The sequence below is a fragment of the Lissotriton vulgaris genome, chromosome 4_1 (assembly GCF_964263255.1).
Source record: "Lissotriton vulgaris chromosome 4_1, aLisVul1.2, whole genome shotgun sequence".
Lineage (NCBI taxonomy): Eukaryota > Metazoa > Chordata > Amphibia > Caudata > Salamandridae > Lissotriton > Lissotriton vulgaris.
The window spans coordinates 1,270,701,040-1,270,728,620 of NC_141691.1; the positions used below are offsets into that span (position 1 = coordinate 1,270,701,040).

The 27,581-nt window shown below is 45.3% G+C and overlaps 1 protein-coding gene across 30 annotated transcripts in view; it reads left to right on the plus strand.

Moving 5' to 3' along the window:
- Positions 1-27,581, plus strand: part of EPB41L3 (erythrocyte membrane protein band 4.1 like 3) — an 878,261-nt gene that overhangs the window by 467,118 nt on the left and 383,562 nt on the right. For all 30 annotated transcript variants that reach the window (XM_086965494.1, XM_086965496.1, XM_086965495.1 and 27 more), the window contains exon 4: positions 20,988-21,092. In XM_086965494.1, the coding sequence (XP_086821620.1) occupies positions 20,988-21,092 (105 nt within the window). The remainder of the gene's footprint in view (positions 1-20,987; positions 21,093-27,581) is intronic.

Here is a 27,581-nt window from a genome sequence, read left to right on the forward strand (position 1 = left end):
ATCAAAGAGGTGCAAAATATCTAGTCAAATCCAATGCCGAATATTGATTACAAAAGATACCTTTTCAACCAATAAAGGCAGAAAGCTGGTGAAATGAATAACAAGTTTGTTGAAAGACTTGATACACTCATCAAACATTTTAAGTTCAGTGAGTTCAATGATGAAGAAGCCAAATGTCTCACTGTCATAGATGGTTGCTTTTCCAATTCTTTCAGATGATGAATGCTGAGAGAAACGCTTAGGACCTGATTTCGATCTTGACGGATGGGCTACTCTGTCATAACGGTCACAGATATCCTGTCCAACAAAGTATTAAGCCCTTAGGATATCATGGAATTCATTTTTCGGCAGACGGAATATCCATCACCTATGTGACGGAGTAACCTGTCCACCAAGATCTTAATCAGGCCCTTAGTCTGGAGTGGATATTCATGACTGCAAGAGCGGAGTAACGTGCAGAACAACAATCTGCCAACATGGAGGCTGGAGGAGCCCAGAGTGAGTCAGTCATGAAGGTGAAAAGTAAGCAGAGATACAAGGTTGAGGGGCACAAATTGATGTCTTCAAAGAAAAATAAACTGTGCTTCAGATGAAGATTTTTGTTTCTCCACATGAACATAAATGGCTTGTCATTGGACAAGTGTGCAAGGGCTGCGGGAAAAAGAACCAGTTTGTAACAGTTTGCAAAGCAAAGGAAAAACTAGGGGCATTGCGTTGAGAAAACAAAATGGATGCCCAAACGCTCCAGGAGCAATGTTCTATTCACTCCCACAAAGCAAAGCATTCACATCGGGAAGAGCCATGAAGACTAGGTTGCCACAGTGGACCACTAAAAGAGGGATTGATGATGATAAACTTCTTCAGACAGATTAATATCAAAAATACAAAATGAAGGCGATTGGAGACAAACGCCGTTGTGTGAGGGACCTGACTTTAGCGAAAGAGATCGAGTCCTAGCCTTTTGCATGTATTAGGAGCAACATTGATGGTAAAGGTGCATGTAAGTGCTTTTGCTTCAGTGATCCATTTTCTGTGTATTGCATGGAGCGTTTTCAAGACATTATGGTTTTATTTTATTGGAGATGATTGTTTGCCCTTGTTACTCTTGCCTTAAGATAGTGCACTCTTGGAAGTGACTTGGGTTTCAAAGGTTGTGTTTCATTGGTGTGTAAATTTTTGTTAGGTTAGGGTGCGATACCAGACAGTATTTCTGCCCCCATGGAGAGGCGGAATGGGGCGTTTACTCCCTCTCTGCCAGCCCATATGTCAAAACTAGACCCCAAAGTAAATCACCATTTCCTCTCATTTCCCATGGTTAATGGCTGCACTATTGAGGCTGTCGGTCCACTGAATGGTAGGGAACTCTGCCAGCTGTGGATTTGGAAAAACTAAAGGCCCAAGTGAACGCAGATTGGTGTGGTTTGCATGGATGCCAGCACTTTGAACTGTGTGTGACATTCTGTATACAACAAAGTACGGATCAAAAAGGGCTATTTTACCATATTTAGCTCACAGAAAACTCAGCCACTTCCAGCCAATGGCAAGCATATTACCACCTTTGCATTGCCACACTTCTCCTGATTGAAATGCTGCATCCCAGGTGTGGGGGGACCTAATGCATTTAATTAGAACATACATCACCATAACCATGTGATGACCTCATTGCTACCACAGTGACATCACACCGTCCAAGTTTTGACTAGTTCCTGTTGCAAGCGATAGACCCAGTCACACAAGTGGGGTATTGTTTTTATCAGGAGAAGTATGAAAACACTGGCTAGTCGGAATTGTGTGGATCGCTGGAGATTCAGGAACTTTCCTTGACAGAAACGTGAGAAACAGCCTTGATTTTAGACAAAGATTGATGTTTGTAGGACATTCCCAGAAATAAAACTTTGCAGAACACCTCCATGAATTACAATGGGTGTCTAGTTTATAGAAATGTTTGACTTTGGTATAAGTTCATGGGTGCTGGCTGAGCGCTGTGCCCATATACCCCAGCTATTCACATCGCCAGATTGAGACAGTCCGTTTGCAAGCAAATTCTTGATATTTCATTGTTGGTTTTGGGGCATTTTCTTCTTGCGGGGGATATGCTCAACCACACAAGTGTGTTCCATTTTTATCAGGAGATGTGTGGGAGCACAGAATAGGGGAACTTTTGCTATTATCAATTGAATTTCTTTTCATTTTTGTCTTCCCAATGCATGCGAATGTGCAAGAAAGCATTTTGTAAAATGGTCACATACACATGACAGTACAGCTAACCCCAACTTCATAATAGTACAAATAACCACTATTCCTAACCTCAATATCTTGGGTATATTTACAAAATAGATAGGTTTCCTTCGAACCCATTTTCATTCCTTAAATTTTACCATATGAATTTATGCATGGCCGATACATAATGAAAGATCATTATGAGCTGCAGCTCAGCTGTTGGTTCTGGTCATTTTGTGTTTTAGAACAACAAACAAACACTATATTTCCTTGCAACCAGAGGGGGCAGATTAACTGAAAGATATATTACTTTTGTAAACTGGCCATTGGGGGAAAAATACAGATGAATTTGTACCTGTTTCTAGTTTTTCCTACTTATTTTCATGATTTTTCTATGTCAATGATTAATTTCGGTGGGAAAACCATGAGCAATCTGCGCAAATTATCTCCTTCTGAATTTTGAATGTTCTCTACTTTTCAGAAATGTATAGCTTTCCAGGTTCACCCCCAGGTTTCACACCTGTTTCCACGACAATCTGCAAGTAGGTAAAAATCATAAATAATAGGAAAAATCAGCAACCACTAAGAACAAGCATTTGCAATGCAATAGGTCTCGCATTAGGAAAGTTTGAGCTATTGGCATTGTAAATGACAATTTTTTTATTTATATTTTGTTTTTGAAAATAACTAAATTAATAGCTTTGTCATTTACAATGCCAATAGTTATAACTTTCGCAAATGTGACACCTATAGCATTTGTAATGCAATATGTGTTGTATTTACGTGACTTACATGTATTGATATTACAAATAACAATGGCTTTTAATTTTTTTTTAATAGTTAATAATTAAATTAAAGTTATTGTAATTTATAATGGCAATAGCTTAAAGTTTTGTAAATAACTTTTGTGAAGATTATGTTCAGTGTATTTTATTGTGACGAAATTCCAAGAACAGAAGTGAAATATTAACATGTTTTTGTTACATTTGTAATAAAGCTTCAAACATTGAGAGAGCATATTTGAACCAGGTGTTGTTGAATGGTCGCAGAGATTGATGATGTGGTGGCGCTGAGTGATGTTGTGATGGCAAACGAGTGATGCTGTGGCGTTCAGTGATGCTGTGGTAGCACATAGTGATTTTGTGAGGGTGAGGGAGTGTGAGGGTGAGGGGGTGTGAGGGTGAGGGGGAGTGAGGGTGTGTGAGGGGGTGTGAAGGTGAGAGGGGGTGAGGGTGTGTGTGGGGGTGTGAGGGTGTGAGGGTGAGGGGGTGAGAGGGTGAGAGGGTGAGGGGGTGTGAGGTTGAGTGAGGGGGTGTGAGGGTGAGAGGGGGTGAGGGTGTGTGAGGGTGTGTGAGGGTGAGGGGGTGTGAGTGTGAGGGTGAGTGAGGGGGTGTGAGGGTGTGAGGGTGAGGGTGTATGAGGGTGGGGGGGTGAGGATGTGTGAGGGTGAGGTTGTGTGAGGGTGAGGGGGTGTGAGGGCGAGGGGGTGTGAGGGTGAGAGGGGGTGAGGGTGTGTGAGGGAGAGGGGGTGAGGGGGGGTGAGGGTGAGTGAGGGTGTGTGAGGGTGAGGGTGTGTGAGGGTGAGGATGTGTGAGGGTGAGGGTGTGTGGGGGTGAGGGTGAGGGGGTGTGAGGGTGAGGGGGGTGTGAGTGTGAGAGTGTGGGTGAGGGGTGCAAGGGTGTGAGGGGGAGGGTGTGGTGTTGTGAGGGTATGGGGTGGTGAGGGTGTGGGGTTGTGAGGGTGAGAGGGTGAGGGAGGGTGAAGGGGGTGACAGGGGTGACAGGGGTGAGGGTGAGTGAGGATGCGGGTGTGTGAGGGGGAGGGTGTGTGAGGGTGAGGTGGGTGCGGGTGTGTGAGGGTGAGAGGGTGTGTGAGGATGTGTGTGAGGGTTAGAGGGTGTGTGCGGATGTGTGAGGGGGTGTGAGGGTGAGTGAGGGTGAGAAGGTGAGTGAGGGTTTGTGAGGGTGAGGGGGTGTGAGGGTGAGGGTGTGATGATCAGTTAAACTTTGCGAAAAGCCTTCCACTGCACGTGAACACATTTTAGTTACATGTGATCCGATTGAGCTAGAAACTATTTTTTGTTAAAATATGCAGATGAATCAGCAGATGATGGATTATGTGGCAAATGCAGCATATCCGTAATTATGTGAACAAAACCACAGCCGCAGAATTCCAGTGGCCTTGGATATGATGGATTTTTAACTCAATACATTTTGCAGTTTCATTGCAAGATGGCCACCTTCTGCTATTTTTCATTACATTTTTTTTGTAGTTATGGCATTTCTGTTCAGGCAGCATTTTTTAATATTTCTACTTTCATTTTTCAAATGTATTTTGCTCATGCGTATTGAACTTTTGTGCCTGTTCTATTGTGGATGGGTAAGTGCATGAATGCAAGAATGAGTCAGTCCGTTAATGAATGAATGTATGAGTACAAGTCTAGGTGTCAGAATACATTTATGAATAATTATTAGGTGCTTAAACTCACCAGTGAGTGAACAGGCAGATTTAGTCAAAAGCTAGGCATATTTGAATTGCCAGTGCTTGTTGCTTCAGTGGAAAAATTCTGGTCAGATCTATCCTTTTCAAATCCACAAAGGTGAAAACGCTCGCGCACTGCTCGTCGTGTCTTGACGCACGTGCCACTCTCACGATTCATGGTCCGTAAACTCCCGCTAACGAGCTTGCGCAGTGTGGCGGCCATGTCATACCCAGGCAAGATATCAGTATTTTCCTATGCTGTTACGAGATCAAGTACGCATTAATCTTCTCTACTCGAATTCCGAAAGCGAGGCATACTACCCTTTTGCGATCAAAAGCACGTGAACATATTGAAATAATTACATTTAAAAATAGACTATTTAGTGGGACAGAAAATGTCAAGGAATTAGACGTAAAACAAACTTCTTACGCACTATACTATCTAGAAAGCAGTCCAACCAGCGAAAGCCTAGTTATGGGTATAAAAAGATACAAAACACCACCTGCGGCGTGCGAAAATCTACCCATGTGCATTTATTTATTATTTATTGGGTTGATTATATTGGGGGGGGGGGGGCATTTCCGTCAGCAGATAGAGGTCTGACATCCACCCAATTACATACAGAAACAACAGTGGCAACTACCAATACTACTAGGAACGAGAGTGCCGCCGCGCTGCCCGCGGCGACCCGGAAGCTCTTGGCCGGCCGGCCAATCCGCTCGCGGCCGACCGGAAGTCCCGCCTCCCGAGGTCCGTGAGCTGCCGGCGCATGGAGCGCCCTGCCGTCCGGTGTAGCCCGGGTCCCCAGGAAGGGGCCGGGGAGAAGGAGGAGTGTGGCGCCTGTTGCGGGGCTCCTCTGACCTGAGGGAGCTCCGATTTAGATGAGGAGACGCGCCTTGAGGAGCCCCGCCGGAAGAGCGCAGTTGGTGAGTGGGGCCCAGGGCTGATGTGAAGTGCGTGCGTGCCTGTGTGTATGTCAGGGGGGGGGGGGGGGGGGGGTGTGCGCGCGTGTGTGCGTGTGTGCGCGAGGGAACGTGTGTGCGCATGTGTGACTGTGTGTGATTGAGAGAGAATGCGAGGTAGGGGATAGTGTGCCTGTATGTGTGCCTGTATGGGTGCCGTATGCCTGCGTGTGCATGCGCGCGCCTGTGTGTGTGTGTGCGTGCGTGCGTGCATGCAGAGGGGTGGGGGCTGCCTGTGTCTGTGTGTGAGCAAGGGCTTTGCACCGCGCATGCGCAGCTACCAGACGCTCGCTCCCGAGGTGAAATCTGACCTCGTCAAAGCGCACGTCTGGTAGCTGTCCACATTCCTAAATACGGGCCACAATAGGTCTGAACCAGACACCTTCAATGCTCACGCATTGAGGGTAGGTCTGCTCGACCTAAACAAGCATTTGCAATGCAATAGGTCTCGCATTAGGAAAGTTTGAGTTATTGGTATTGTAAATGACAAATTTTTTATTTAGGTTTTGCTTTTGAAAATAGTAAAAGTAATAGCTTTGTCATTTACAATGCCAATAGTTTTAACTTTCACAAATGTTACACCTATAGCATTTGTAATGCAATATGTGTTGTATTTACGTGACTTAGATGTATTGATATTAAAAATAACAATGGCTTTTAATTTTTTTAAATAATTAATACTTAAATAAAAGTTATTGTAATTTATAATAGCAATAGATTAAACTTTTGTAAATAACTTTTGTGAAGATTATGTTCATTGTATTTTATTGTGGCGAAAATCCAAGAACAGAAGTGAAATATTAACATCTTTTTGTGACATTTGTAATAAAGCTTGAAACATTGAGAGAATATATTTGAACCAGGTGTTGAATGGTTGCACAGATTGATGCTGTGGTGGCGCTGAGTGGTGTTGTGGTGGCGAACGAGTGATGCTGTTGCGTTCAGTGATGCTGTGGTAGCGCATAGTGATGCTGTGGTGCCCCTGAGTGGTGCTGAGTGAGGCTCTATGCTATGTTGTGTTTTGCTATCCTATGTTTTGATTTGTTATGCTATGCTGTGTTTTGTTATGCTATGTTTTGTTATGCTATGCTATGTTTTGCTATGCTATGCTTTGTTATGCTATGCTATGCTTTGTTATGCTATGCTTTGTTATGTTTTGTTATGATATGCTATGTTTTGTTGTGTTTTATTATGCTATGCTATGTTTTGTTATGCTATGCTGTGTTTGGTATGCTATGCTATTATGTGTTTTGTTTCGCTATGCTATGTTTTGTTGTGTTTTGTTAAGCTATGCTATGTTTTGTTGTGTTTTGCTATGTTTTGTTATGCTATGTGCTGTTGTGTTTTGTTATGCTATGTTTTGTTTTGCTATCCTATGCTTTGATTTGTTATGCTAGGTTTAGGTTTGCTATCCTATTCTTTGTTTTGTTATGCTATGCTATGCTATGTTTTGTTGTGTTTTGTTATGCTATGCTATGTTTTGTTGTGTTTTGCTATGCTATGCTTTGTTATGCTATGCTATGTTTTGTTATGCTATGCTATGTTTTGTTATGCTATGCTATGTTTTGGTGTGTTTTATTATGCTTTGTTTTGCTATGCTATGTTTTGTTATGCTATGTTTTGTTATGATATGCTAAGCTTTGTTTCGTTTTGCTATGCTATGTTGTGTTGTGTTTTGTTATGCTATGCTATGCTGTTTTGCTATGCTTTGCTATGCTATGCTTTGTTATGTATGCTATGTTTTGTTATGCTATGCTATGTTTTGTTGTGTTTTTTGCCATGTTTTGTTATGCTATGTTTCGTTACGTTATGCTTTGTTTCGTTATGCTATGCTGTTTTGTTATGCTATGTTTTGTTTTGTTATGCTATGTTTTGTTATACTATGCTATGCTTTGTTATGTTATGCTATGCTTTGTTATGTTATGCTATGCTATGTTATGTTATGCTATGCTATGTTATGTTATGCTATGCTATGCTTTGTTATGTTATGCTATGCTATACTTTGTTATGTTATGCTTTGTTATGTTATGCTATGTTTTGTTATGTTATGCTATGTTTTGTTGTGCTATGTTTTGTTGTGTTTTGTTATGCTATGCTATGTTTTGTTATACTATGCTGTTTTGTTTTGCTATGCTTTGTTATGTTATGCTATGCTATGTTTTGCTATCCTGTGAGGGTGAGGGAGGGTGAGTGAGTGAGGGTGAGTGAGGGTGAGTGAGGGTGAGTGAGGGCGAGTGAGGGCGAGTGAGGGCGAGTGAGGGCGAGAGTGTGTGAGGGTGAGGGGGGTGAGTGGGGGTGAGTGAGGGTGTGTGAGGGTGAGTGAGGGTGAGGGTGAGTGAGGGTGAGTGAGGGTGAGGGGGGGTGAGGGTGAGGGGGGGTGAGGGTGAGGGGGGGTGAGGGTGAGGGTGAGGGGGGTGAGGGTGAGGGAGGGTGAGGGGGTGTGAGGGTGAGGGTGTGTGAGGGTGAGAGGGTCTGAGGGTGAGGGGGTGTGAGGGTATGTGGGTGTGTGAGTGTGAGGGGGTGTGAGAGGGTGAGACGGTGTGTGAGGGGGTGTGAGGGTGAGAGGGTGTGTGAGAGTGTGAGTGAGGGTGAGGGTGGGTGAGGTTGAGAGATCAACAAAGTAGTAGTAGTGGTTGTGGGGCTGTGTGTGTGGTTGTGTGGTTGAGTGTGGTTGTGTGTGCTTGTGGTTGTTTGTGTGTGTGTGTGTGTAGTTGTGTGTAGTTGTGTATGTGTGTGGGGGGTTGTGTGAAATATTTATAATTCAAATGCGTGTTATCCGATAGCAAACATCACCCTAAATCAAAATGTAAAATACATGTTTAAATTATTGAGTTGTATTAACCAGTGACAATCGTAACTCTAAAATGTGATATTCTTATTTGCATTCAGATTTGACGTAGTACCATATTTGCATGCAGTGGCTCGAGAGAAGTTTTTAGTAAAAGACGCTCCGAGTAAAAAAAAAAAAAGCCTAACCTAGTAAATAAGCGCCGTCCTCCCGCATCCGTTTGGCTTAAAGAGCTGACAAAACCTTTCCAAACTCAAAGCACAATTAGTCATTAGGGTCTACTTTTTCAGCGCTGTTAAGCAATTTGTAAGCTATTCCTTTTAATAGGGTTAGGCATTACTTAACCGACACAGATGTCCTGGAAATTGAAACCTCTAGTTATGAAGCCGCCACCTTGTTCATTACCTACCTTGATAGTCAAATCATCTAGGAAAAACCCGTGTTTAATGGCCAGCCGATGAATAATCAATGGCTCACTTTTCATCTGAGATTGAAGACGAGAATAATCTAATAATCCCTTGGGAGGCAGGCGCCGCCGCGCTGCCCGCGGCGACCCGGAAGCTCTTGGCCGGCCGGCCAATCCGCTCGTGGCCGACCGGAAGTCCCGCCTCCCGAGGTCCGCGAACTGCCGGCGCATGGAGCGCCCTGCCGTCCGAGGTAGCCCGGGTCCCCAGGAGGGGGCCGGGGAGAAGGAGGAGTGTGGCACCTGTTGCGGGGCTCCTCTGACCTGAGGGAGCCCCGATTTACATGAGGAGACGCGCCGCGAGGAGCCCCGCCGGAAGAGCGCAGTTGGTGAGTGGGGCCCAGGGCTGAAGCGAAGTCCGTGCGTGCCTGTGTGTATGCCTGTGGGGGAGGGGAGGGGAGGGGAGGGGAGGGAAGTGGGGGAGTGTGTGTGCACGCGTGTGTGCGTGTGCGCGCGAGGGAATGTGTGTGCGCATGCATGACTGTGTGTGATTGAGAGAGAATGCGAGGAAGGGGATAATGTGCCTGTATGTGTGCCTGTATGTGTGCCGTATGCCTGCGTGTGCAGGCGCGCGCCTGTGTGTGTGTGTGTGTGCGTGCGTGCATGCAGAGGGGTGGGGGCTGCCTGTGTCTGTGTGTGAGCAAGGGCTTTGCACCGCGCATGCGCAGCTATCAGACGATCGCTCCCGAGGTGAAATATGACCTCGTCAAAGCGCGCGTCTGGTAGCTGTCCACATTCCTAAATACGGTCCACAATAGGTCTGAAGCAGACACCTTCAATGCTCACGCATTGAGGGTAGGTCTGCTCGACCTAAAAAGGTATAAGCTGTGGTAAAAAAAAACTAAAAAAAGTTTCAGTTCCTGGAAGCTGGGAAGAGGGTGATCTTTGCACAGCAACGCTTTTGTTGATGCCATTTTTGGGGGGAAAATCATACACTTTCTTGCCCTGTACTGTTTTTCCAAAATAAGCCAAACTTTTTCAAAATGTCAGTAATTTTCTTGGTTCCCTCCAAGAGAATCCACAAACCCTTGGTGACTTTAGACTCCCCACCCTGTGGGAAAAAAGGATGCAAATTTAACCCCAGTAATTTTTTTGTAAAAAAAGTTATGAGGGCTTAAGCGTGAAGTGCTGCAGACATTAAAATAAGTTATTGAGGAGAAGAACTAACTACTGTGATTTTTCCTTACTCTCTTATACTCAGAACACAAGCACTAGCTTTTGAATTGCCCTTTATATGATAGTAGTAATTTGAATTTTCATCCTTGTATGGTCAGTAACAATTGCTATCTCCCACTCAATTTATTGTGATTTAATGCATGTGGTCTACAGTTTGGGCTAGAAAGAACATTTAGGACAACAACATAAATCACACAAAGAGAGGAAACGAAGCATATGCATCATGTAATTTAATCATCAATATAAAGATGTCTGCAAGGATGGCTTTTGAGAGCTGTCACATTAAAGACAAAGGTATTCTAGGGAAGTTCTGCCAAATACAAGATCAACATTTACTTTCAAGAAGGGTCGTATGTTCTGGACCCGGACAGAGTGTGAGTGGTACTTGTGTTGTGATAAAATGCTGTCTTGAGCCCTTAGCAATTGACACACCAAGAATGGTGATATAGAACACAGATTAATTCACTCAGCATCGTGTTAACGGACAGCAGTGTCAGACGCACAGGCAAGCACAGCCAACACAAGTGACAACATATTGTTATGTGTAGTTGTAAAGCACACTATCACCCATGAGGGTCTTCTGGCACTGAAAAGGTGTGTGCGCTGATCCCTATCTATGGTAGGTTGGTTAATTGAAAAGCTAGGCCTTCTGCTTCTTGGAGAATTCAAGAAGAGAGGAGGAGGCTCTGATGAGAGATGGGGTCCTGCTAAGCGGACGTGTCCGGGTGGTTGGTGGAAGGAGATGTGACTTTTCAGGTCGGTGTAGCCTAAGTTGTGTAGTGCCTTACATGTGTGTGTGAGGAGTTTAAAATCTGTGTGCTTGTGTATCAGGAGCCAATGGAGTTCCCTGAGGTGTGGTATGATGTGTGTTCTGTGTGGGAGGTTGAGGATTAGCCTGGTTGCCACATTCTGGATGATTTGTAGTTTTCTAGTTACTTGGTGATGTGGGGGCAGAAGGTGTTCCGGTAGTCCAACTTGCTTGTGAGTAGGGCGTGAGTGACAATTTTCTAGTGCTGCCTGGGAGCCATTTGAAGACCTTCCTCTGCATCTTTAGGGTGCGGAAGCAGGATTCAATGACTTCATTGACTTGGGTGATCATGTCCTGTTTGTTGTTGATGATTATTCTGAGGTTCCCTACATGGGTCATGGGTGTAGGTGTGGGCTCGAGTTTGAGTAGCCCCCAGTTTGAGTCCCTTACTGAGGTGTTCTTGCCGAAGATCACTACTTCTGTTGTATCAGTGTTGACTTTGAAACGGATGGCTTTTATCCATTTAGCAATTTTGGGCATGCATGTTGTGAACTTCTTTCATGTGTTGGGATTTGTGTCCTTCAGAAACCATACCACCTCCATTAGTTAGCATTTTCATTCATCTCATTAGTGTTGCGGATATCAAATTCATACTCTTACCAGAATAAGTTATTTCACAAGTAAACATTTCAATAATCTGTTAGGATGGATAGACACTCAACAGTGTAGGTTCACATTGCCACAACACTATTGCTCTAGTTAAGTTGAAATGCCAGGATTTTATTTTAGGGCTTGTGACTTTCCTAAGCCAATTTTGTAGATCTGAGTCCAGCAAAGGGTTATACATGTTGTAGGAAAGTAGGATCTGCATACATGTTTACCCCCCCCCCCCCTTTTTAGGTCGAGCTAGAGTGCGCATGCGAAGCATGCGTCTAGCTCGACATCTATTGTTGTCAGTCTCCTGGGAATCTGAGACAGGGTTCGGGCACGCGCCGATTGCACCTCGTGGGCACGCACGCCCAGGCCGGCGCCGTGCACATATCCTATCTCAGATTCCCAGGAAGTCATCCATGCCGCCATGCCTCTCTCAGTCGCGCACAAATACACATAGCCACACACATACACACACACATACACACACGCAGGCACACATACACACACACACACACACGCACACACACACATACACTGCATACTCACATATGCGCACCCCCCCTTTACCTCACCTCACCGGGCTCTTGTCGCTGCGCTGGTGTCATCTCTGCACTCCAGCCCCTCTGCCAGCACGACGCGGGGCTCTCCCCTTAGGCATGGGACCCCCGCTGTGCTATCTGCTGGTCTTCACCCGGGCCCCCTCCTGGGACCCGGGACTTCGGCTCCCGCACTTCGCTTTGGCTCTTGGCGCGCATGCGCAGGCAGCCCCCGCCCTCCCAGGTCTCTTTGAATGTCTTGTTAACTTCATGTCGGCCGTGTCAATATTAACCGACACAGATAAAGGACTATCAGAAGCACCGGACTGTTACGGAGGGACAGCATCCTGCAAAAACGCGCGACAGACCAGGCAGGTTGAGAGTACCAGGGAAGGATTTGGTTCCGTGGGGAGGACTGCAACCGACCCGGAGTGTGTGGCCTGTTGACAGTACATGTATGATGCAGACGAGTCTCACATTGGACAATAGCTAACAAGGCTAGAATCAATGACTGAGTTGTTTAAGGATGGGTTCTGTTTAGCAGGTGGTGGTTTTCACGCCTCGTGTCAGCACCGTCAGTGCAGGGATAAACCGAGGCTTAGGAAACATGAGACCGGATCCCTGTTAGAGTCCTGCTCGGACGGCGAACAAAAGCTGCTTTTCTCACTGTTGTGTGTTTTATTATTATTTTTTTTTCAGTGTCTAGGACCAGGCTCCTCTTTCGGAAGCCGAGAGTGATAAAATAAATTGCTAATTAAAGCGTCTTGAAACCCATGCCTCAAAACGAAGTTTTTTGTGTGCAGCAGTGATGGGCACAGCAAACTATGGCGCGCGCTTGTCTGCCCGCTGCATGTAGAAACAGCACTGCTCACTGCACTATGGCACAGGACAGCCTTTCCACTGCACTCAAGCAGAGCACCGGTTGCCCCCTGCACCACGGCACTACACACCCTGCCCACTTCCCATGCAGGGGTGCAGAGCAGCCTGCCCACTGCCGAGGTTCACACAGGTCTAAGAAGGCGCACATCTGTCCACTGCCAGGCGCTAAGAGTTGCTGCGAGGTGCTTTAGTTATCCTGGTGCCACACAAGTATTGTGCACCATTTAGGCATGTCTAGTGCATTTTTAGTGTGCCTTTCGATGTAAACTCTGATCCTTGTAACAGTAGTAGCCTACCGTCCCATGCTTTAGTTTATTTCGGACAATATGCTAAAAAATACACCACTGTACACATATTGCTTTCCTGTCACACTCCTGCCGAACAAGCGTGGCTCGCTTCCTGCACTTGTGTGATTTGTGTAATGCTTGGGGTTTTCACAACCCCTACGGCTTCAGGACTAACATTGATGGCAGCACCCCCATTCTTAAAACTCTCACCGCACCGGTGATGTTACCTACGGGTTCTCCCCTCAGAGTTCTCGTGTTGTGCCCTGAATGCCAGCCCAGTGCGTCCAAGATCTGAGCAGGGAGCTGTGGATGAGCCGCGCAAGGGGTCACTTCCCTCTGGACCCTCGTTCAAAACTCATTAACGTGACAACTAAGGGGGGGGGGGCGCCCTCCACAACCCCCAGGCACACGTGGCACTTTCTGCGTGTACCAGAAAACAGTGAGTCGCCGAGAGGTGACTGCAGATGAGCCCCACACAACAGCCAAAGACTAAAGGGGACATCATTTTCACGAGCCTGGCAAGGGCACGCCTATTCTTAGCTGCCAACACAAAAAAACACACAAGGAGGAAACCTAACAGGTGATCCGAACTGTTTACACGCCTAGAGACTTTTCAGTGGTGAAAAAGACTGAACGCAAGAGATACATATAGAGGACAAACTCAAAAAAATAGTCTTGCCACTTCTCTTTAATCTAGTTGACTTCGCTGTCAACTGTAAAACAACGCTAACTGAGTTCGAATCCCGGCTACTCATTGCTTCAAGTCATGTGACCTTAGACATAAGTTATCTTTCTATGCCTCATTTCCCTAAAACCAGGAAGAACGAAGAAAAAATAAATAACACCAATAGGATGTGTTATTTGATATAGTCATTTTAAATTCATCCAACAGGAGGTACAGAACAATCTTCCACTTCTGTATAGGAATGTATGCCCCCAGTGAATGCAGGGTTTCTGGCTTCTCTGCATTAGGAGCCCTGTCTCTCTCCCACATTGGCACCAGCAGTGACAGGCTCAACCCACCCCGAGCGGCAGGTGTCATGTGCTCCTGGGCACAGGGTGGAGATGCGCGAGTGCGCGCGCCAGGCACCTACCTGCAGCTGGCTGGAGCATCCGTACTGGATAAGGGGCGTGAAGGTGGTGAGCTGCAGCTCGGCGTTCGTATGGAGCTCGTGCCCCACCAGGTTGGGCATCTTGGTCACGTTGTAGCCCAGGTGGGAATGTACACTTCCCTGGCAAAAAAAAAGAAACAATCACACCCCCTCGCCACTGATACCGATGGCCTCACAGGAAATGGCAACTTTGACACATAGTGGTATGTAATTTTACTTTTTTAAACAATCTTTATTGAGAAATGCACCCAACATCATGTTCGGAGTGGTTTATAGTAGGCCCGGGCAAGCAGCGACTTAAGCCAGGTAGAGTCACACCTTCTTGTAAAGATCAGAGGTCAGGTCACCACAACTGCTCGAGCCTTCCTCTGGCTGTTTCCACCGCAGGCGGGGCAGTGTCGTGTTACTAAAATAATATACGTTAAAAAAAGAGCCCCCCACTCTATGCATGGAGCATACAGTCCAAACAATATCACTCTATGCCACATAATTACACACCACACAAATACACTCTCCTGAATACAACATACACTCCACACAATACCACTCAGTGCCACATAATTATATGCTACATAATTACACTGCGCTTAACGCAACATACACTCCAAATACCACTCTGTGCCACATAGTTACACACCACATAATTACACTCTACTGAATGCAACACACACACCACACAATACCACTCAGTGCCACATAATTACATGCCACATAATTACACTTCACTAAATGCAACATACACTCCAAATACCACTCAGTGCCACATAATTATATGCTACATATTTACACTGCGCTCAGCGCAACATACACTCCAAATACCACTCAGTGCCACATAATTACAGGCCACATAATTACTCTATCTATCTATCTATCGCCCACACTCTATCTATCGCCCTCACACTATCCATCGCCCTCACTCTATCCATCGCCATCACTCTCTATCTATCTATCGCCCTCAATCTATCAATCTATCTATCTATCGCCCTCACTCTATCTATTGCCCTCACTCTATCTATCGCCGCAAAAGTTTAAGCTATTGCATTATAAATTACAATAACTTTTATTTAAGCATTAATTATTAAAAAATTAAAAGCCATTGTTATTTGTAATATCAATACATCTAAGTCACGTAAATACAAGACATATTGCATTACAAATGCTATAGGTGTCACATTTGCGAAAGTTATAACTATTGTCATTGTAAATGACAAAGCTATTAATTTCGCTATTTTCAAAACCAACACATAAATAAAAAATGTGTCATTTACAATACCAATAGATCAAACCTTCCTAATGCGAGACCTATTGCATTGCAAATGCTTGGTTTTTTTTGCTGGTGTCATACTGTTTTCTGACTAGTCTGACTCGATCCTGCTAATCAGACACCAGTCACTGTGCTTCCACCCTACATTTCTTATGGTGATTACCTTGGTACATTCCTAATTGGCTGCTGGTATACCCTAGTAAGTCCCTAGTATATGGTACTAAGGTACCAAGGGCCTAGGTACACCAGGGGTCCCCCATGGGCTGCAGCATGTGTTATGCCACCTGTAGGGGACCCTCCAAACTATGACTACAGGCCTGCCGTTGCAGCCTGTGTGAGTTGGTGCATGCGCCTCTCATAAAAGATATGTCTCCTTTTATCTAATACCACTGCACATGAAACCTATAAGTCATCCCTCTAGCAGGCCTTTAGTCCCGAAGGCAGGGTGCTCGGTTCCGAGGGAGAGGGTGGCCCTGCATGAGCAGACCACCACTACAAACACCGGAGTCCATTCTCTAAGCTTTGTTAGTGAATCAGCAGTTACGATATAGAGGGGCCATGCATCATTACGCGATGAGCAGCTCAAAATTGGCTGGGAACGAACCTGGCCATGTTTGATATCAAACATGTTGGAATCATACCCCAACACTGTATCCGATGTTGGATGTAGGATTCCATCCACGGTAGGCGCCCCTAGGGAGTCATCCATGCTCCTGGGACCGATTTTACAGAGCCTGACAGCAACCTAGGGCTGCTGCTGACCACCCTCTGCTGGGCCAAGACCGAGCAGAGAAAGGTAGGACCATAGGTTTCCTGTCACAGGGAGGTGTGACGAGCTACCAGACAGGACTTAGTGTATTAGGCCTGGGGGGTGGGGGCGCTTGCCAGCGCATTATAGTTTGCTGGAAGGGCAGATTTGGTGCCACCCTTGCATACTCCAGTTCAAACCAGATCAGGGAGCCATTGGCTCCCCACTCTGATGCGAAACTAGACAAAGGGCATGGGAGAATCCTCCCCACTGGCTGACCCCTCTTCTGGGAGGGACCCCTGAATCGTCCCAACCCTCATCTTTGGGTACTTAAGGGCTTACCTGTGGTTGGGTCCCAAGATTCGATGTGGGACTCGATTCAGATCCAACTCCACTTCTACTTCAACCGTTTGAGTACACTGAACTCTGCTGAACCTTGCTCTGGGCACTGTGACCGCAACTGGGAAGATTCCTGCTACTCCTGGCCTTGTCATCCTGCAAGCTCGCTGCAACATCTGCGCCTGTGCTCCGTACAGGTCGTCCCAAGGCCTGTGGACACCAAAGACAACAGAAAGAAACTCCCTTGGAGTGAAGAAGTTACTCCCCTACATTCGCAGGCACCGCAACGCAACTGACCAGTATGCCGATCCTGGGCTCCCACAGACTCCGCAAGACTCAGCAACACAGGTGGTGGTCCTGCTCTCCTTCGAGGCCTGAGCTGTGCTCTCATGAAGAAGAGGCCAGTATTCCTTGCCGTGGTCTCTACAACCGAACTCATGTGCACAGCATTGTTGCATTGCTTCACCGCACAACAACCACATCGGTTGTCCCAACAGACTTGTGCCAACGGAGTCAGACGCATCGAAAGGTTCTGTCAACTAGTCTGTCCCCCTATTACTGATTACCGCTGACTCGTTTGGGTGGAATGGACGGACTCTGTCGTCTTCAGTATCACGGTAGCTCAGGCAGAGCTACCGACTCGGTGCAACATTGCTTGAAGCCCCTCATCACCTTTTGACCGGCATCCTTGAACTTGAGGGCCTTTGTCTCCCATGCCTCCTGGTCACTCCTGAGTGGCATAGGCTCTGTCCCCTCTGTTATCAGGTACTCTTCGACTCGAACTCCGTGTGGGTTCCAACCAACTCTTTTCATCCTCCTGTGGCAAGATTGCAACCACGACGGAACCATTGAGTAATATTGGGTACGCTGTTATGTATATGACCGTCGTGGGGTTGCTAGACTCTAACCTGGTAGTGGTTCCTTGGGTCCCAACTCCATGTCCCCTGAGTCCCTTCTCAACTTAGGATGTGGTTCGCCTCCCACTTTTTCGATATATGATCTGGCCTCCCACCAGGGACCACTGTGTATTGATGCTACTTGCTATTCTATGTCCAAAGTATTGTGATTATATCTCTGGGTAGGAGATATTGTAATGTGTTAGTGAGGGGTTGTAATAAATATCTACTTTTATAAATACACTGTGGGGTTATTTTTCATTTAGCCTATAATAAAAGATTCCCCTTGCTGTGCAATCTCTTTAAATGATTGTGTGGTGCAAGGTATCAATTAGGAGCATTCATGCGACGAAAGTTAAGGGAAAGGCAGATCCTTGTTGTGCTTAGTGCAGGCATGATATCTTACTGCTAGTGTTCTTGTAAGACTCCTTTAAGAATGTGTGGTTATGGCTCAGTGAACCACATGGTCAACCAGATGGTGATGACTTTGGTCATGGTATATCTTTTAACCCCTCCGCTGCGGCGGCTATTCCGCCGCAGCGCTAAGGGGGTAGGGCGGCCGCGCGGCAGTCACGTGCTTGTGACGGAACCGCTCCGTCACGGCTCGCGGGTGAGCTGTGCTTGTGACGGAACGGTTCCGTCACGAACGCGGCCGATCAATGGAACGCGCCGCGCAGGCGCGCCGAGCGGGCCGTGACGGAACCGTTCCGTCACAAGCACAGCTCACCCGAGGCTTGTGACGGAACGGTTCCGTCACAAGCATGCAAGGGGTTAAGGATAGGATTGCACGGGAAATACTGCCTGTGAATGTCTTTTCTAAAGCTTGAGACAGTGCCTCCCTCTTTCATACACGGTTCAACGCCTCCTTCATTCTGATTATTCAACGGTCTGTTACAAAACCAATTATGAAGAATATAATGGCCATACTTGTGCATCTATTTGTTCAGAGGTTTCACATCTATTAGTTACATGGTTTTTTGATCAGATGACAGGTGAAGGAAGAGTCGACAAACTACCTTGAAGTATTGGAGTGTCTATTGTAGCCCCTTCCATAAAACAAAGAACATTTGTGTCCACACCTTACTGCTTTATATAAACAAGGGAGCGGCAAAGCCCTCTTTTCTCATTTGTACAGGGTGCTGGCCCACCTAAAAAAAGAGATCTTACAGCTAAGGCAGGGTATTTAATAGTTTAGTTATTCTTGGGTATATTCACTCATATTAACTGCTGCTTCTCAGTAATCTCAAAACATTGTAATTTTCCATGTTGCTATGGCTGGCAGGAAACTGTGTCTTGCAGGCTCCTGGTGGTTTAACAGCATAGCAACCAAGAGGTCTGTTTTTGGTACTTCATGTTGTCCAGTTATGGTGACTTCTTATGTTTCAGATTAAGATTAAGGACTGTCTTCTCTACTGTTATCTAAATTTGCATGGCCATCTAGAAAGTAATTCATTATTTGTATTGCCCCTGAGCAGTCCAGTCACTGTTCTCGGAATAACTCAAGCTGCTGCACTGTTACACTGCTGCAAATACATCACAAGAATTTGCCATTCATAAAGATATGCTATTAAGGTTGAAAAGATAATTCTCACCCCAAGACACAGAATGCAGGTTTGGCAGCTTTTAGCTCAATATTTCCTACAGTAAGCTGCTTAACTCTTACTCTGGAGAGCATGTAAAACCAATGACACATTCAACTGGAGCCTTAACGCATTTGAATTAAAAGCTATTTATTGCATTTGTAGATCATGATGTGCATGACATTTGTCAGTAATTAGAGCTTTCCATAAGAGAACCATTTGATAATATTCTAGCTTTATGGTGTTCAAAAGCCTGTATCGTATTGGGAGATCAACGTACGATTAACCAAGTTGATGGGCCTACCAATCAAGGTATGCTTTAAATTCCTTCAGTGGGATGTTGCCGAAGTCTTTTAAAGGAATGTTTCACACTCTTTCCCTGTTGATATCTCAGTATTAATTTTTCTTAGTTTTCTTGTTTACACATCTGCTTTGGGAATGCATCTACAGTTTCTTCTCAAATCTGTGTTCAAAGAAACATTTCCCTAAATATCTCTTAAACTAAAAAAAATAAACATTCTAAGCTAAAGTTTGATTGGGAAAAACATTTAAAAGAATTTTTTTGTGTCTTGTAGCATATTTACTTAGCAAGGTTTAAAATGGGTTACCTGTATCAGAAAAATGGCATCATTTGTGGCAGCAGATCCTTCTCTTCCACATTAGCCTATTCTGTCCAAACACCATGCTACCCAACGGAATGGAAGCTCAAACGTTGGCTTCCTTTATGACAGTTGTGTAACATCTCATAACATATCAAGTGTCCTCTTAGTGACACCTCCATCAAATCCTCCATGTAAAAAGCTATAGACTATTTGAGCAAAGTTGAACATATGGCAAACTATATAATGGTATGAAGTAGATAACAAACCTCTTAAATGGTTCAAAGTATGGGTTATCACAAAAGATATGCCTGGACCCTCATGGAATGCAGTTATGGAGTTACCCATTGAAGCCAGATCAATAAGTCATTACAAAATTAGTAATGTTGAAAATGTAGGTAGCACGTCTGTCCAACAGGTGTTCCTAAAGAAAAGGGTTCAGATCCATACAATATTTGAGGTTTTAGGTGCAGGTGCCCATTTATTAAATTTGAACAAAATGTTAGAACATTTTTTTAACTTCACTGATTGTTATATGATGAAGGTTTTGCAGTAAAATTTTGTCAAAAATATTTACATGGTTTTTTCAGTAAAGTGTGAATATGATTACTTTTTTGCGATCTACACGATGGAATCCATTCAGTTGTAATCCATACAATTTTTTCAGTTTGTTTGAGTGGCCTGAATTTCAGCCCCCCAGCCTTCAGTAACCCTGGTGTTACATTATTGTCTTCTGTGGATTAAAGATTATCGGTATTTGAATATTGTAAATAAAGTACCTGGTTTAGCATGTATCTAGCTTTTGCCTTAGATGGACTGCAGCAAAGTTATCTAATATAGCTACAGCAGTAGGGTGATGTACTGCCACTATTTAAAATATGTTAATCTACAAAAAGTTAAATGAATAAAGAAAGTCTATTTGACCAGTTTATGATTTAATTTTCAGCATCATGTACAGTTTTTAGCAATCACACTGAATAAAAAGTAATCAACTTGGTAGGTTTTTCAGTTATTGTTGATTTTTTCTACTTTTATAATCGCTATAAATTCACCTTTATTTATTTATGTGAATCTTTATGGGAATCAGATTGCTCACCATCAGTATTTCTAAGTAACATATATTAGTACGTGCATCGATATTTTTAACCTTGTGAATAATAAGTGAAAGTACATTTTTAAGGTCTTGCTCATTTTTTAAATTTGATCTAGTAACTGGTCTCACGACTGTTAAACTAGATGTTATTCTTCTTTCAGAAGCGCTCCAGAGGCCAAATGCTGTTTGACAAAGTGTGTGAACACCTAAACCTTCTAGAAAAAGATTACTTTGGGCTGACATACCGTGATTCGGAGAACCAAAAGGTAAATCACAAACTATTTTAATTTTTATTACAATATAAAAATAATTGTGAATTCTAAGTACTGATCTAGGGCCAGATGTAGGAAGGCAAATACCAGTCGGTAACGGCCGATTTCGGCCGTTAACAACTGGTATTTTGATTTTGGGATGTAGGGGCATGTTAAAATACAGATTCGGTAATTTTACCGATTCGATAAAATACCGACTCTGTAAAATTACCGAATCTGTATTTTGACATGTAGGTAGCACTTAAATCAGTGCTACAGGGGTTTAAGAAGTCGTTATTTACCACCAACTAGAAGTTGGTGGTAAATAATGAAAATCCTTTAAAAAGCATTTCTTTTGCTTTTTAAACAGTGCCATGCACAATTGAGGGGTGCAACAGGGTGTCAAAGTGACACCCTGCCACCCTTCAATGTTTCCCCCAATTACCGAATCGGTATTTACCGATTCGGTAATTGACATTCATTACTATGGGCCTCCAGGCCCATAGGAATGAATGGCAATTACCGAATCGGTAAATACCGATTCTGTAATTACCGAATCATACCGATTCAGTAATTAAATCGGTAAAATTACCTACATCCCGATTGCCAGTTCTTAAATACCGAATCGGTAATCTGGGATTACCTACATCTGGCCCATACTGTCTTGCCCATTGGCTATTCGATGAAGTACATATTTTTGACCAAAAGGACAAGTATTTTTTTTTTATATATATTTTTATTGAAAGAAGAAAAACAAGAGGAAATATTACACATATCAGGTGTCATACAATAGAATATATTACAACGGTGAGTAGGCGAATAAGCCAATGTGGTAAAATCAATGCACAGGAGTGTGGGACGTCAACATGAGCAGGCATATGAAAAGGGAGAAACAGTGCGATCCACAACCCCGTTAAGCTGATGCCAGCAAGGTCCGTCCACCCACGATTCAGGATAATTAGGACCAGAGTAGACACCCAGATATGTGAAAAAAGATCGACTCAGGATAAGCAACCCACCTCTCAGAAAAAGGGGAAAAGAAAGAAAAAGGCCATAGAACTAAACAAAGACAAAATAACCCCCCCCATTCCCCCCACCCTGCACCCCTGCAATGGCTACGGCCTTAGCCCACTAGCAGCGTGCCTGTCGCCCAACAACTAAGACCTAAAAGAAGGAAAAGAATGGAGGAGGAGATGTCATACAGGCTCCCGGTCCCCCTCACCTCCCGCCAGAAGTAAACCACCCCTAAATATAGTCAAAACCTTGGGAAGCAGCAATTACAAACCAACCGGGGGAGTTTGTGAAAACCGCCCGACTCCCGCATCATTATAGGCTACAAGTCCCATATCAAATGAAGCCTTTTTATCAAACCCAGACAATCAAACTCAACCCTGGCCACTCCGATTTTTCGTGCGAGCTCTCTCCGCTCGAACTACCATTTCGACAGGAGAATCAAAACGTTCAAGAAAGTCAAAGTCAGTACGGTAGGATCGAATCCATATTATTAGTACTCGAAGTCCACAAGTCAAACTGAGATATCTGTCCACCAACAGTAAGTCACAAGAACATGGTTGAACCAACTGGGAGGAAAAGAATGATACATCAATCCGATAGTCACTGAGAAAATTATCCTGGAGTATAAGATCGGCTGTGTCCATCTTGGGCGGTATCGGCATTGAGTATGATGAGTTTTTGGTAGTTCCAGGCTCGCTAGCTGTTGTTCAGGAGCCGACAAAAAACACCAGATCTGGTTTCCGCACGGGCCCTCTGTCTCAGGCATGCCCTGCTTCGCGGGTAACACAACGTGTTTCAAATCTATCGAAGGGTCGTAGTCCGGTCCCAGACACATATTTTCAGCTGTTATGACCAGTTTATGGATGATGGCGGTGACCTGCGAGTGAAGCGCCCCCATGGCGGCCATTACGGTCTGCAACGACGGCGTACATTCCACCCGCTCCATATCCTCTCGCAAAGCGACAGATCAGATCTTTGACCCCGGAGGTCGACTACTCCGGGGTAACAAGCACAAGCGGGGCCGACGTTAACGGTGGGCACCCGTCATTCTTGCGGTCTAAACACCGTCGCCGCCAGCGAGGATCCAGGCCCGTCGACCCCGGGGGCTCAGCATTGTCTTCGGGCAACGGACCCCCGCCCACAGCAACCAGTGCGTCTTGCCGCCGTATCCTTGGAATCAACCTGACCACAGTACCACCATCCAAACCGGTCAGGATGTGTTCCACTTCGGGAGACCGGACGCCGCCCAAGTCCCGCGGCCGATGTTGTTCAACTCCAACCCGGATGGGTTAGAAATCGAGGCCCCGGCTTCCACACTGGATTAGGCCGAGAATGAAAACACAGCGTAGCTTCATCATTCGAGAAGATGGAAATCTCGGGATTACACCTTTAAGCTCAGCAACACTTCAGCCACACGGGAGTTTGGTGCGAATTCAGGATTAATATCAGGATTTATGAGCTACTGGCGGAGGTCGACGGAGCCGGGAGCCTACGCGGCCATCTTGGTTGCTAGCGTAGCTCCTCCTCCCAGGACAAGTATTTTTATTGCATATTTAGGAACGCCAGAAGCACCAATATTTTTACTTTGCAAAAACAAAAGTCTGTAAATCCAACAACTGTGACGACAAAATGAAGGCAAATGGTACTCTGTCTTTGAGAGGCTAACACATTCAGGAAGCACACACTTCGTCAACAAAAAAGTCCTAAATCTGCAATAAAAATGCCCTTGTGTCAGCAAAGTGAATACATAAAAGAGCACACACACAGGATTTCAAATGTGGCATGTTTTGTTTAATTTGGACTACTCTAACCAAAGGAGTTTTTGATGCCCGATCACAAGAACCTAATGAGAACACAAGTGGAACAATGTAACCACCCTCAAAATGCCAATGGCTTGATGGACAGCTCATCCACACATTGGCAAAGCTTAAAACAACTCATGCAAGCCAGTGGTTGAAGACGGCTAAAAGAAGATTTGCTGTGGATGATCGCAAGACTATAGACGGAGCATAAGATTTAAATTTCCTTTGAAGAAACCGAGGACCTATCTTATGAACTGCCCTAAACATGATGCACATAGCCTTTAAAAGGGCTCTTCCAGGGACAGGAGGTCAATGTAACTTAGCCAAGGCCTGAGAAGTTGAGGAGAATCTGAGCCGGGCTAAGACTAATATAGCAGCAGCTTTCTAGATTCACACCAAACGCTTCAGTAGGTAGGCCGGAGACACCAATAATAATGCATTGCTGTAATCAAGGTGGCTAAGAACAGTGCTCTGACCCACAAATAAAAAAGTCACCAAAAGAGAAAAGGGCAAGAGTTTGCAGAGCAGTCTTATTAAGTCAAAGCTGTAGAAAGAGTTCTTGTTCGTGGAAAGGGGAGAGATCACTGTCTACATGAACCTCCAGATTATTCACCAATGGTGCCACTATGCTGTCAATCAGAGGCCAACAGCAGATGGTAAAAGGAGGTGCTGGTTTTCCTGCAGAACAGCAGAGTTTCTCGGTTTTATCAACATTGAATTTCAGAGCATTGTTACTTACTCAATCAATCCATCAATCAGAACATTTGTAAAGCGCACTACTTAACCTTGAGGTTCTCAAGGCGCTGGGGGGGGGGGGGGGGCGGAGGGGAATGCTGCTACTGCTTGAATAGCCAGGTCTTGAGGAGTCTTCTGAAGGTTAGCAGGACCTGGGTCTGCCGTAGGAGGATGAGGAGGGTGTTCCAGGTCTTGGCGGCAAGGTAGGAGAATGATCTGCCGCCGGAGGTCGCTCTTCAGATGCGCAGGACTGTGGCAAGGGCGGAGTCGGCGGAGCGGAACTGGCGGTTGGGGGTGTAGAAGTGGAGTCGTCTGTTGAGGTATGCTGGTCCGATGTTGTGGAGTGCCTTGTGTGTGTGGGTGAGGAGCTTGAAGGTGATCCTCTTGTTGACGGGGAACCAGTGCAGGTCTCAGGTGGGGTGTGATGTGGCTACGACGAGGGATGTCGAGGATCTGGCGTGCAGAGGCGTTTTGAATGTGCTGCAGTCGTTTCAGGAGTTTGGCCAAGGCTTCAGCATTGAGGGCGTTTCCGTAGTCCAACCTGCTGGTGACGAGGGCCTGGGTGACCGTTCTTCTTGTACAAACAAACCAAGTCCAACAAGTGAGTCTCAAACTCGCGTCTGGCAGCAGCAGCAAGCTGGGGGGGCGCTCACAACCGGTGTAGCTGTTGCAGTGGCGAGGGAAGCGACCTGCCTGAGAGCAGGGTCAAGGGTCACTTCTGTCACCGTGCAGCGGCCGCCATATAAGGGGAGGTGGGAGGGAGGACCAGCTGGGAGACGGGAGGGGGTCGACGAATGGGTCAGCAGGGGGCGGAGCCGCAGGGACGCAGCGGCGGGAATAAAACGGACGAGGAACGGCGGTGGGAAAACAGAGGGCAAAGCGGGGCACAGAAATTACAGGAGGGGGAAGGAATAGAAGCAATACAGATGGAAAACAGTCCAAGACAATACAAAAGCCAAATACAGGGCACAGAATCACAGTAGGGAGAAAAGGAGATGAGGGAAAATGCAGTTGGCAATAACAGTCAAGAGACAAACAAACCAAGTCCAGCGAGCGAGTCTCAAACTCGCGTCTGGCAGCAGCAGTTAGCTGGGGGGGCGCTCACAACCAGTGGAGCTGTTGCGGCGGCGAGGGAAGCGACCTGCCTGAGAGCAGCCATTCTGCGATATCCTTTAGACAGTTATGGAAAGAATCCATAACTGACTTTTGGAATAGTCCAAAGTCAAGCTGAGCTAAGTATCATCAACATAGTTCATGAAATTGATACCATGGGATCTACTATATAAGGACAATGGGCCTAGGTATACAATAAATATGTTTGGGCTTAAAGCCAAACCTTGGGGCGCCGCTGAGCTATTGACCTAAAGTTGGACCAATTTGATTGGAACTGTATGGCTTGCGATCTATCTGCAAGGTCTGATTGAAACCATCCCAAGGCTCTGTAGATCACACCTATCTCAGGTAGTCTGAAAGGGCAACATTTTGTTAATTATGGTGTCAAAAGTGACAGACAGATATAACAATACCAGTCCAATATCAATTGTCATTCTTAGATCTCTAAAGCAGAAATCACTTCAGACTGTTCCATGAGCCGGACTAAAGTCTGCTTGGCCATCATCCAAAAGACGTAGTCCACAGAGTTTTGTCCGCTCCACGCGAATTTCCCCAAAAAAGTCCGCGAAGAGACGCGGAGCAGTTTTTTCTCTCTTTCTGCTAGACCTCCTCCCGGTGAGATTTCTCAACACAGGCAATCACGGCAGGTCGCAACCGCTTGCGTTGAGGAATCTGCCTCTCGTGTTGAGAAAGCTGCTGCTCGAGTAGAATGTCTATTTGAGCTGCAGAAAGCAGCAGCACCCTCTGGTGTGACGGATGGTGCCATTCATTCTAATTTTACAGCGTGAGACAAACTCTTGGCGCTAAAAATTAGTTTGAGCAGGGCGCCTTAACAGACTTGGCCGCTGGCGGAACTCCACGTTCCATTGTAAGAAAGAAACCCAAGAGTGTATTTAGTATAATTGTCATTCCTAAACACTAAGGGTTTGATTAACAAAGGTAAACTTAGACCTGAAGTCCAAGGTTAGACTTGAAGTCTGAGGGCCCACTTCACTAATGTAAACTTGGACCTTAATTCTAAGTTTAGGCCTGTGGTCTAAGACCAGAAGTCTAAGCTCTGTGAATCTAATTGTTTTAGAGTTGTAAACAAATTCACCAAGATTCCCATGCTGAAAGAGTATGCTTTCCTTGCAACAGTAGACACGGATGAAACTTTTTACATCCCCATGATTTCCATGCAACAATGGACTTCAAGGATGCATACGTTCACATCCTAATGCATTCAGCCCACAGAAAAGATCTATAGTTTGTAACAAAAGGGGTACATTACCAATTCAGAGTACTACCTTCTGGCTTCAAGTTTGCCCTGAAAGTGTTCCCAAAGAGGTTTGGAATATTAGTAGCATACATGAGACATCAGACAATTCAAGTATACCCTTATTTACCTGATTGGCTGATAAAGGAGAGTTCAGCAGTGCATACAGCACAAAGACACAGTGGTGCATGTGCATGTCTGTTGGGCTTCATGATCAACACAACGTAATCATCGCCATTGTCGAAGGAAGTGAAGCCTTTCCTAGGGGTGACAGTAGACACCACACTGTGCATTATCAAACCATTTTTAAAGAAAGTTAAGTCCATTGCAGAGCTTGATTCCCCTTTACCATAATTCTTAATTTCTGATAGTGAGGAATATGAAGAAATTGTTGGGAATCATGGCTTCATGTATTCAGTTGATTCCAAATGCACAGTTGCATATGAGGGCCTTTAAGGAATGGTTGAAAAAACAATGATCTCAAGCTCAGGTATGTTGGGATAATTTAGTGGCTTTCTCAAATAGGGAACCGAAAAGAATGCAGCCCCACAAGTCATCATCATAACAGGGGATCACACTAGGGAT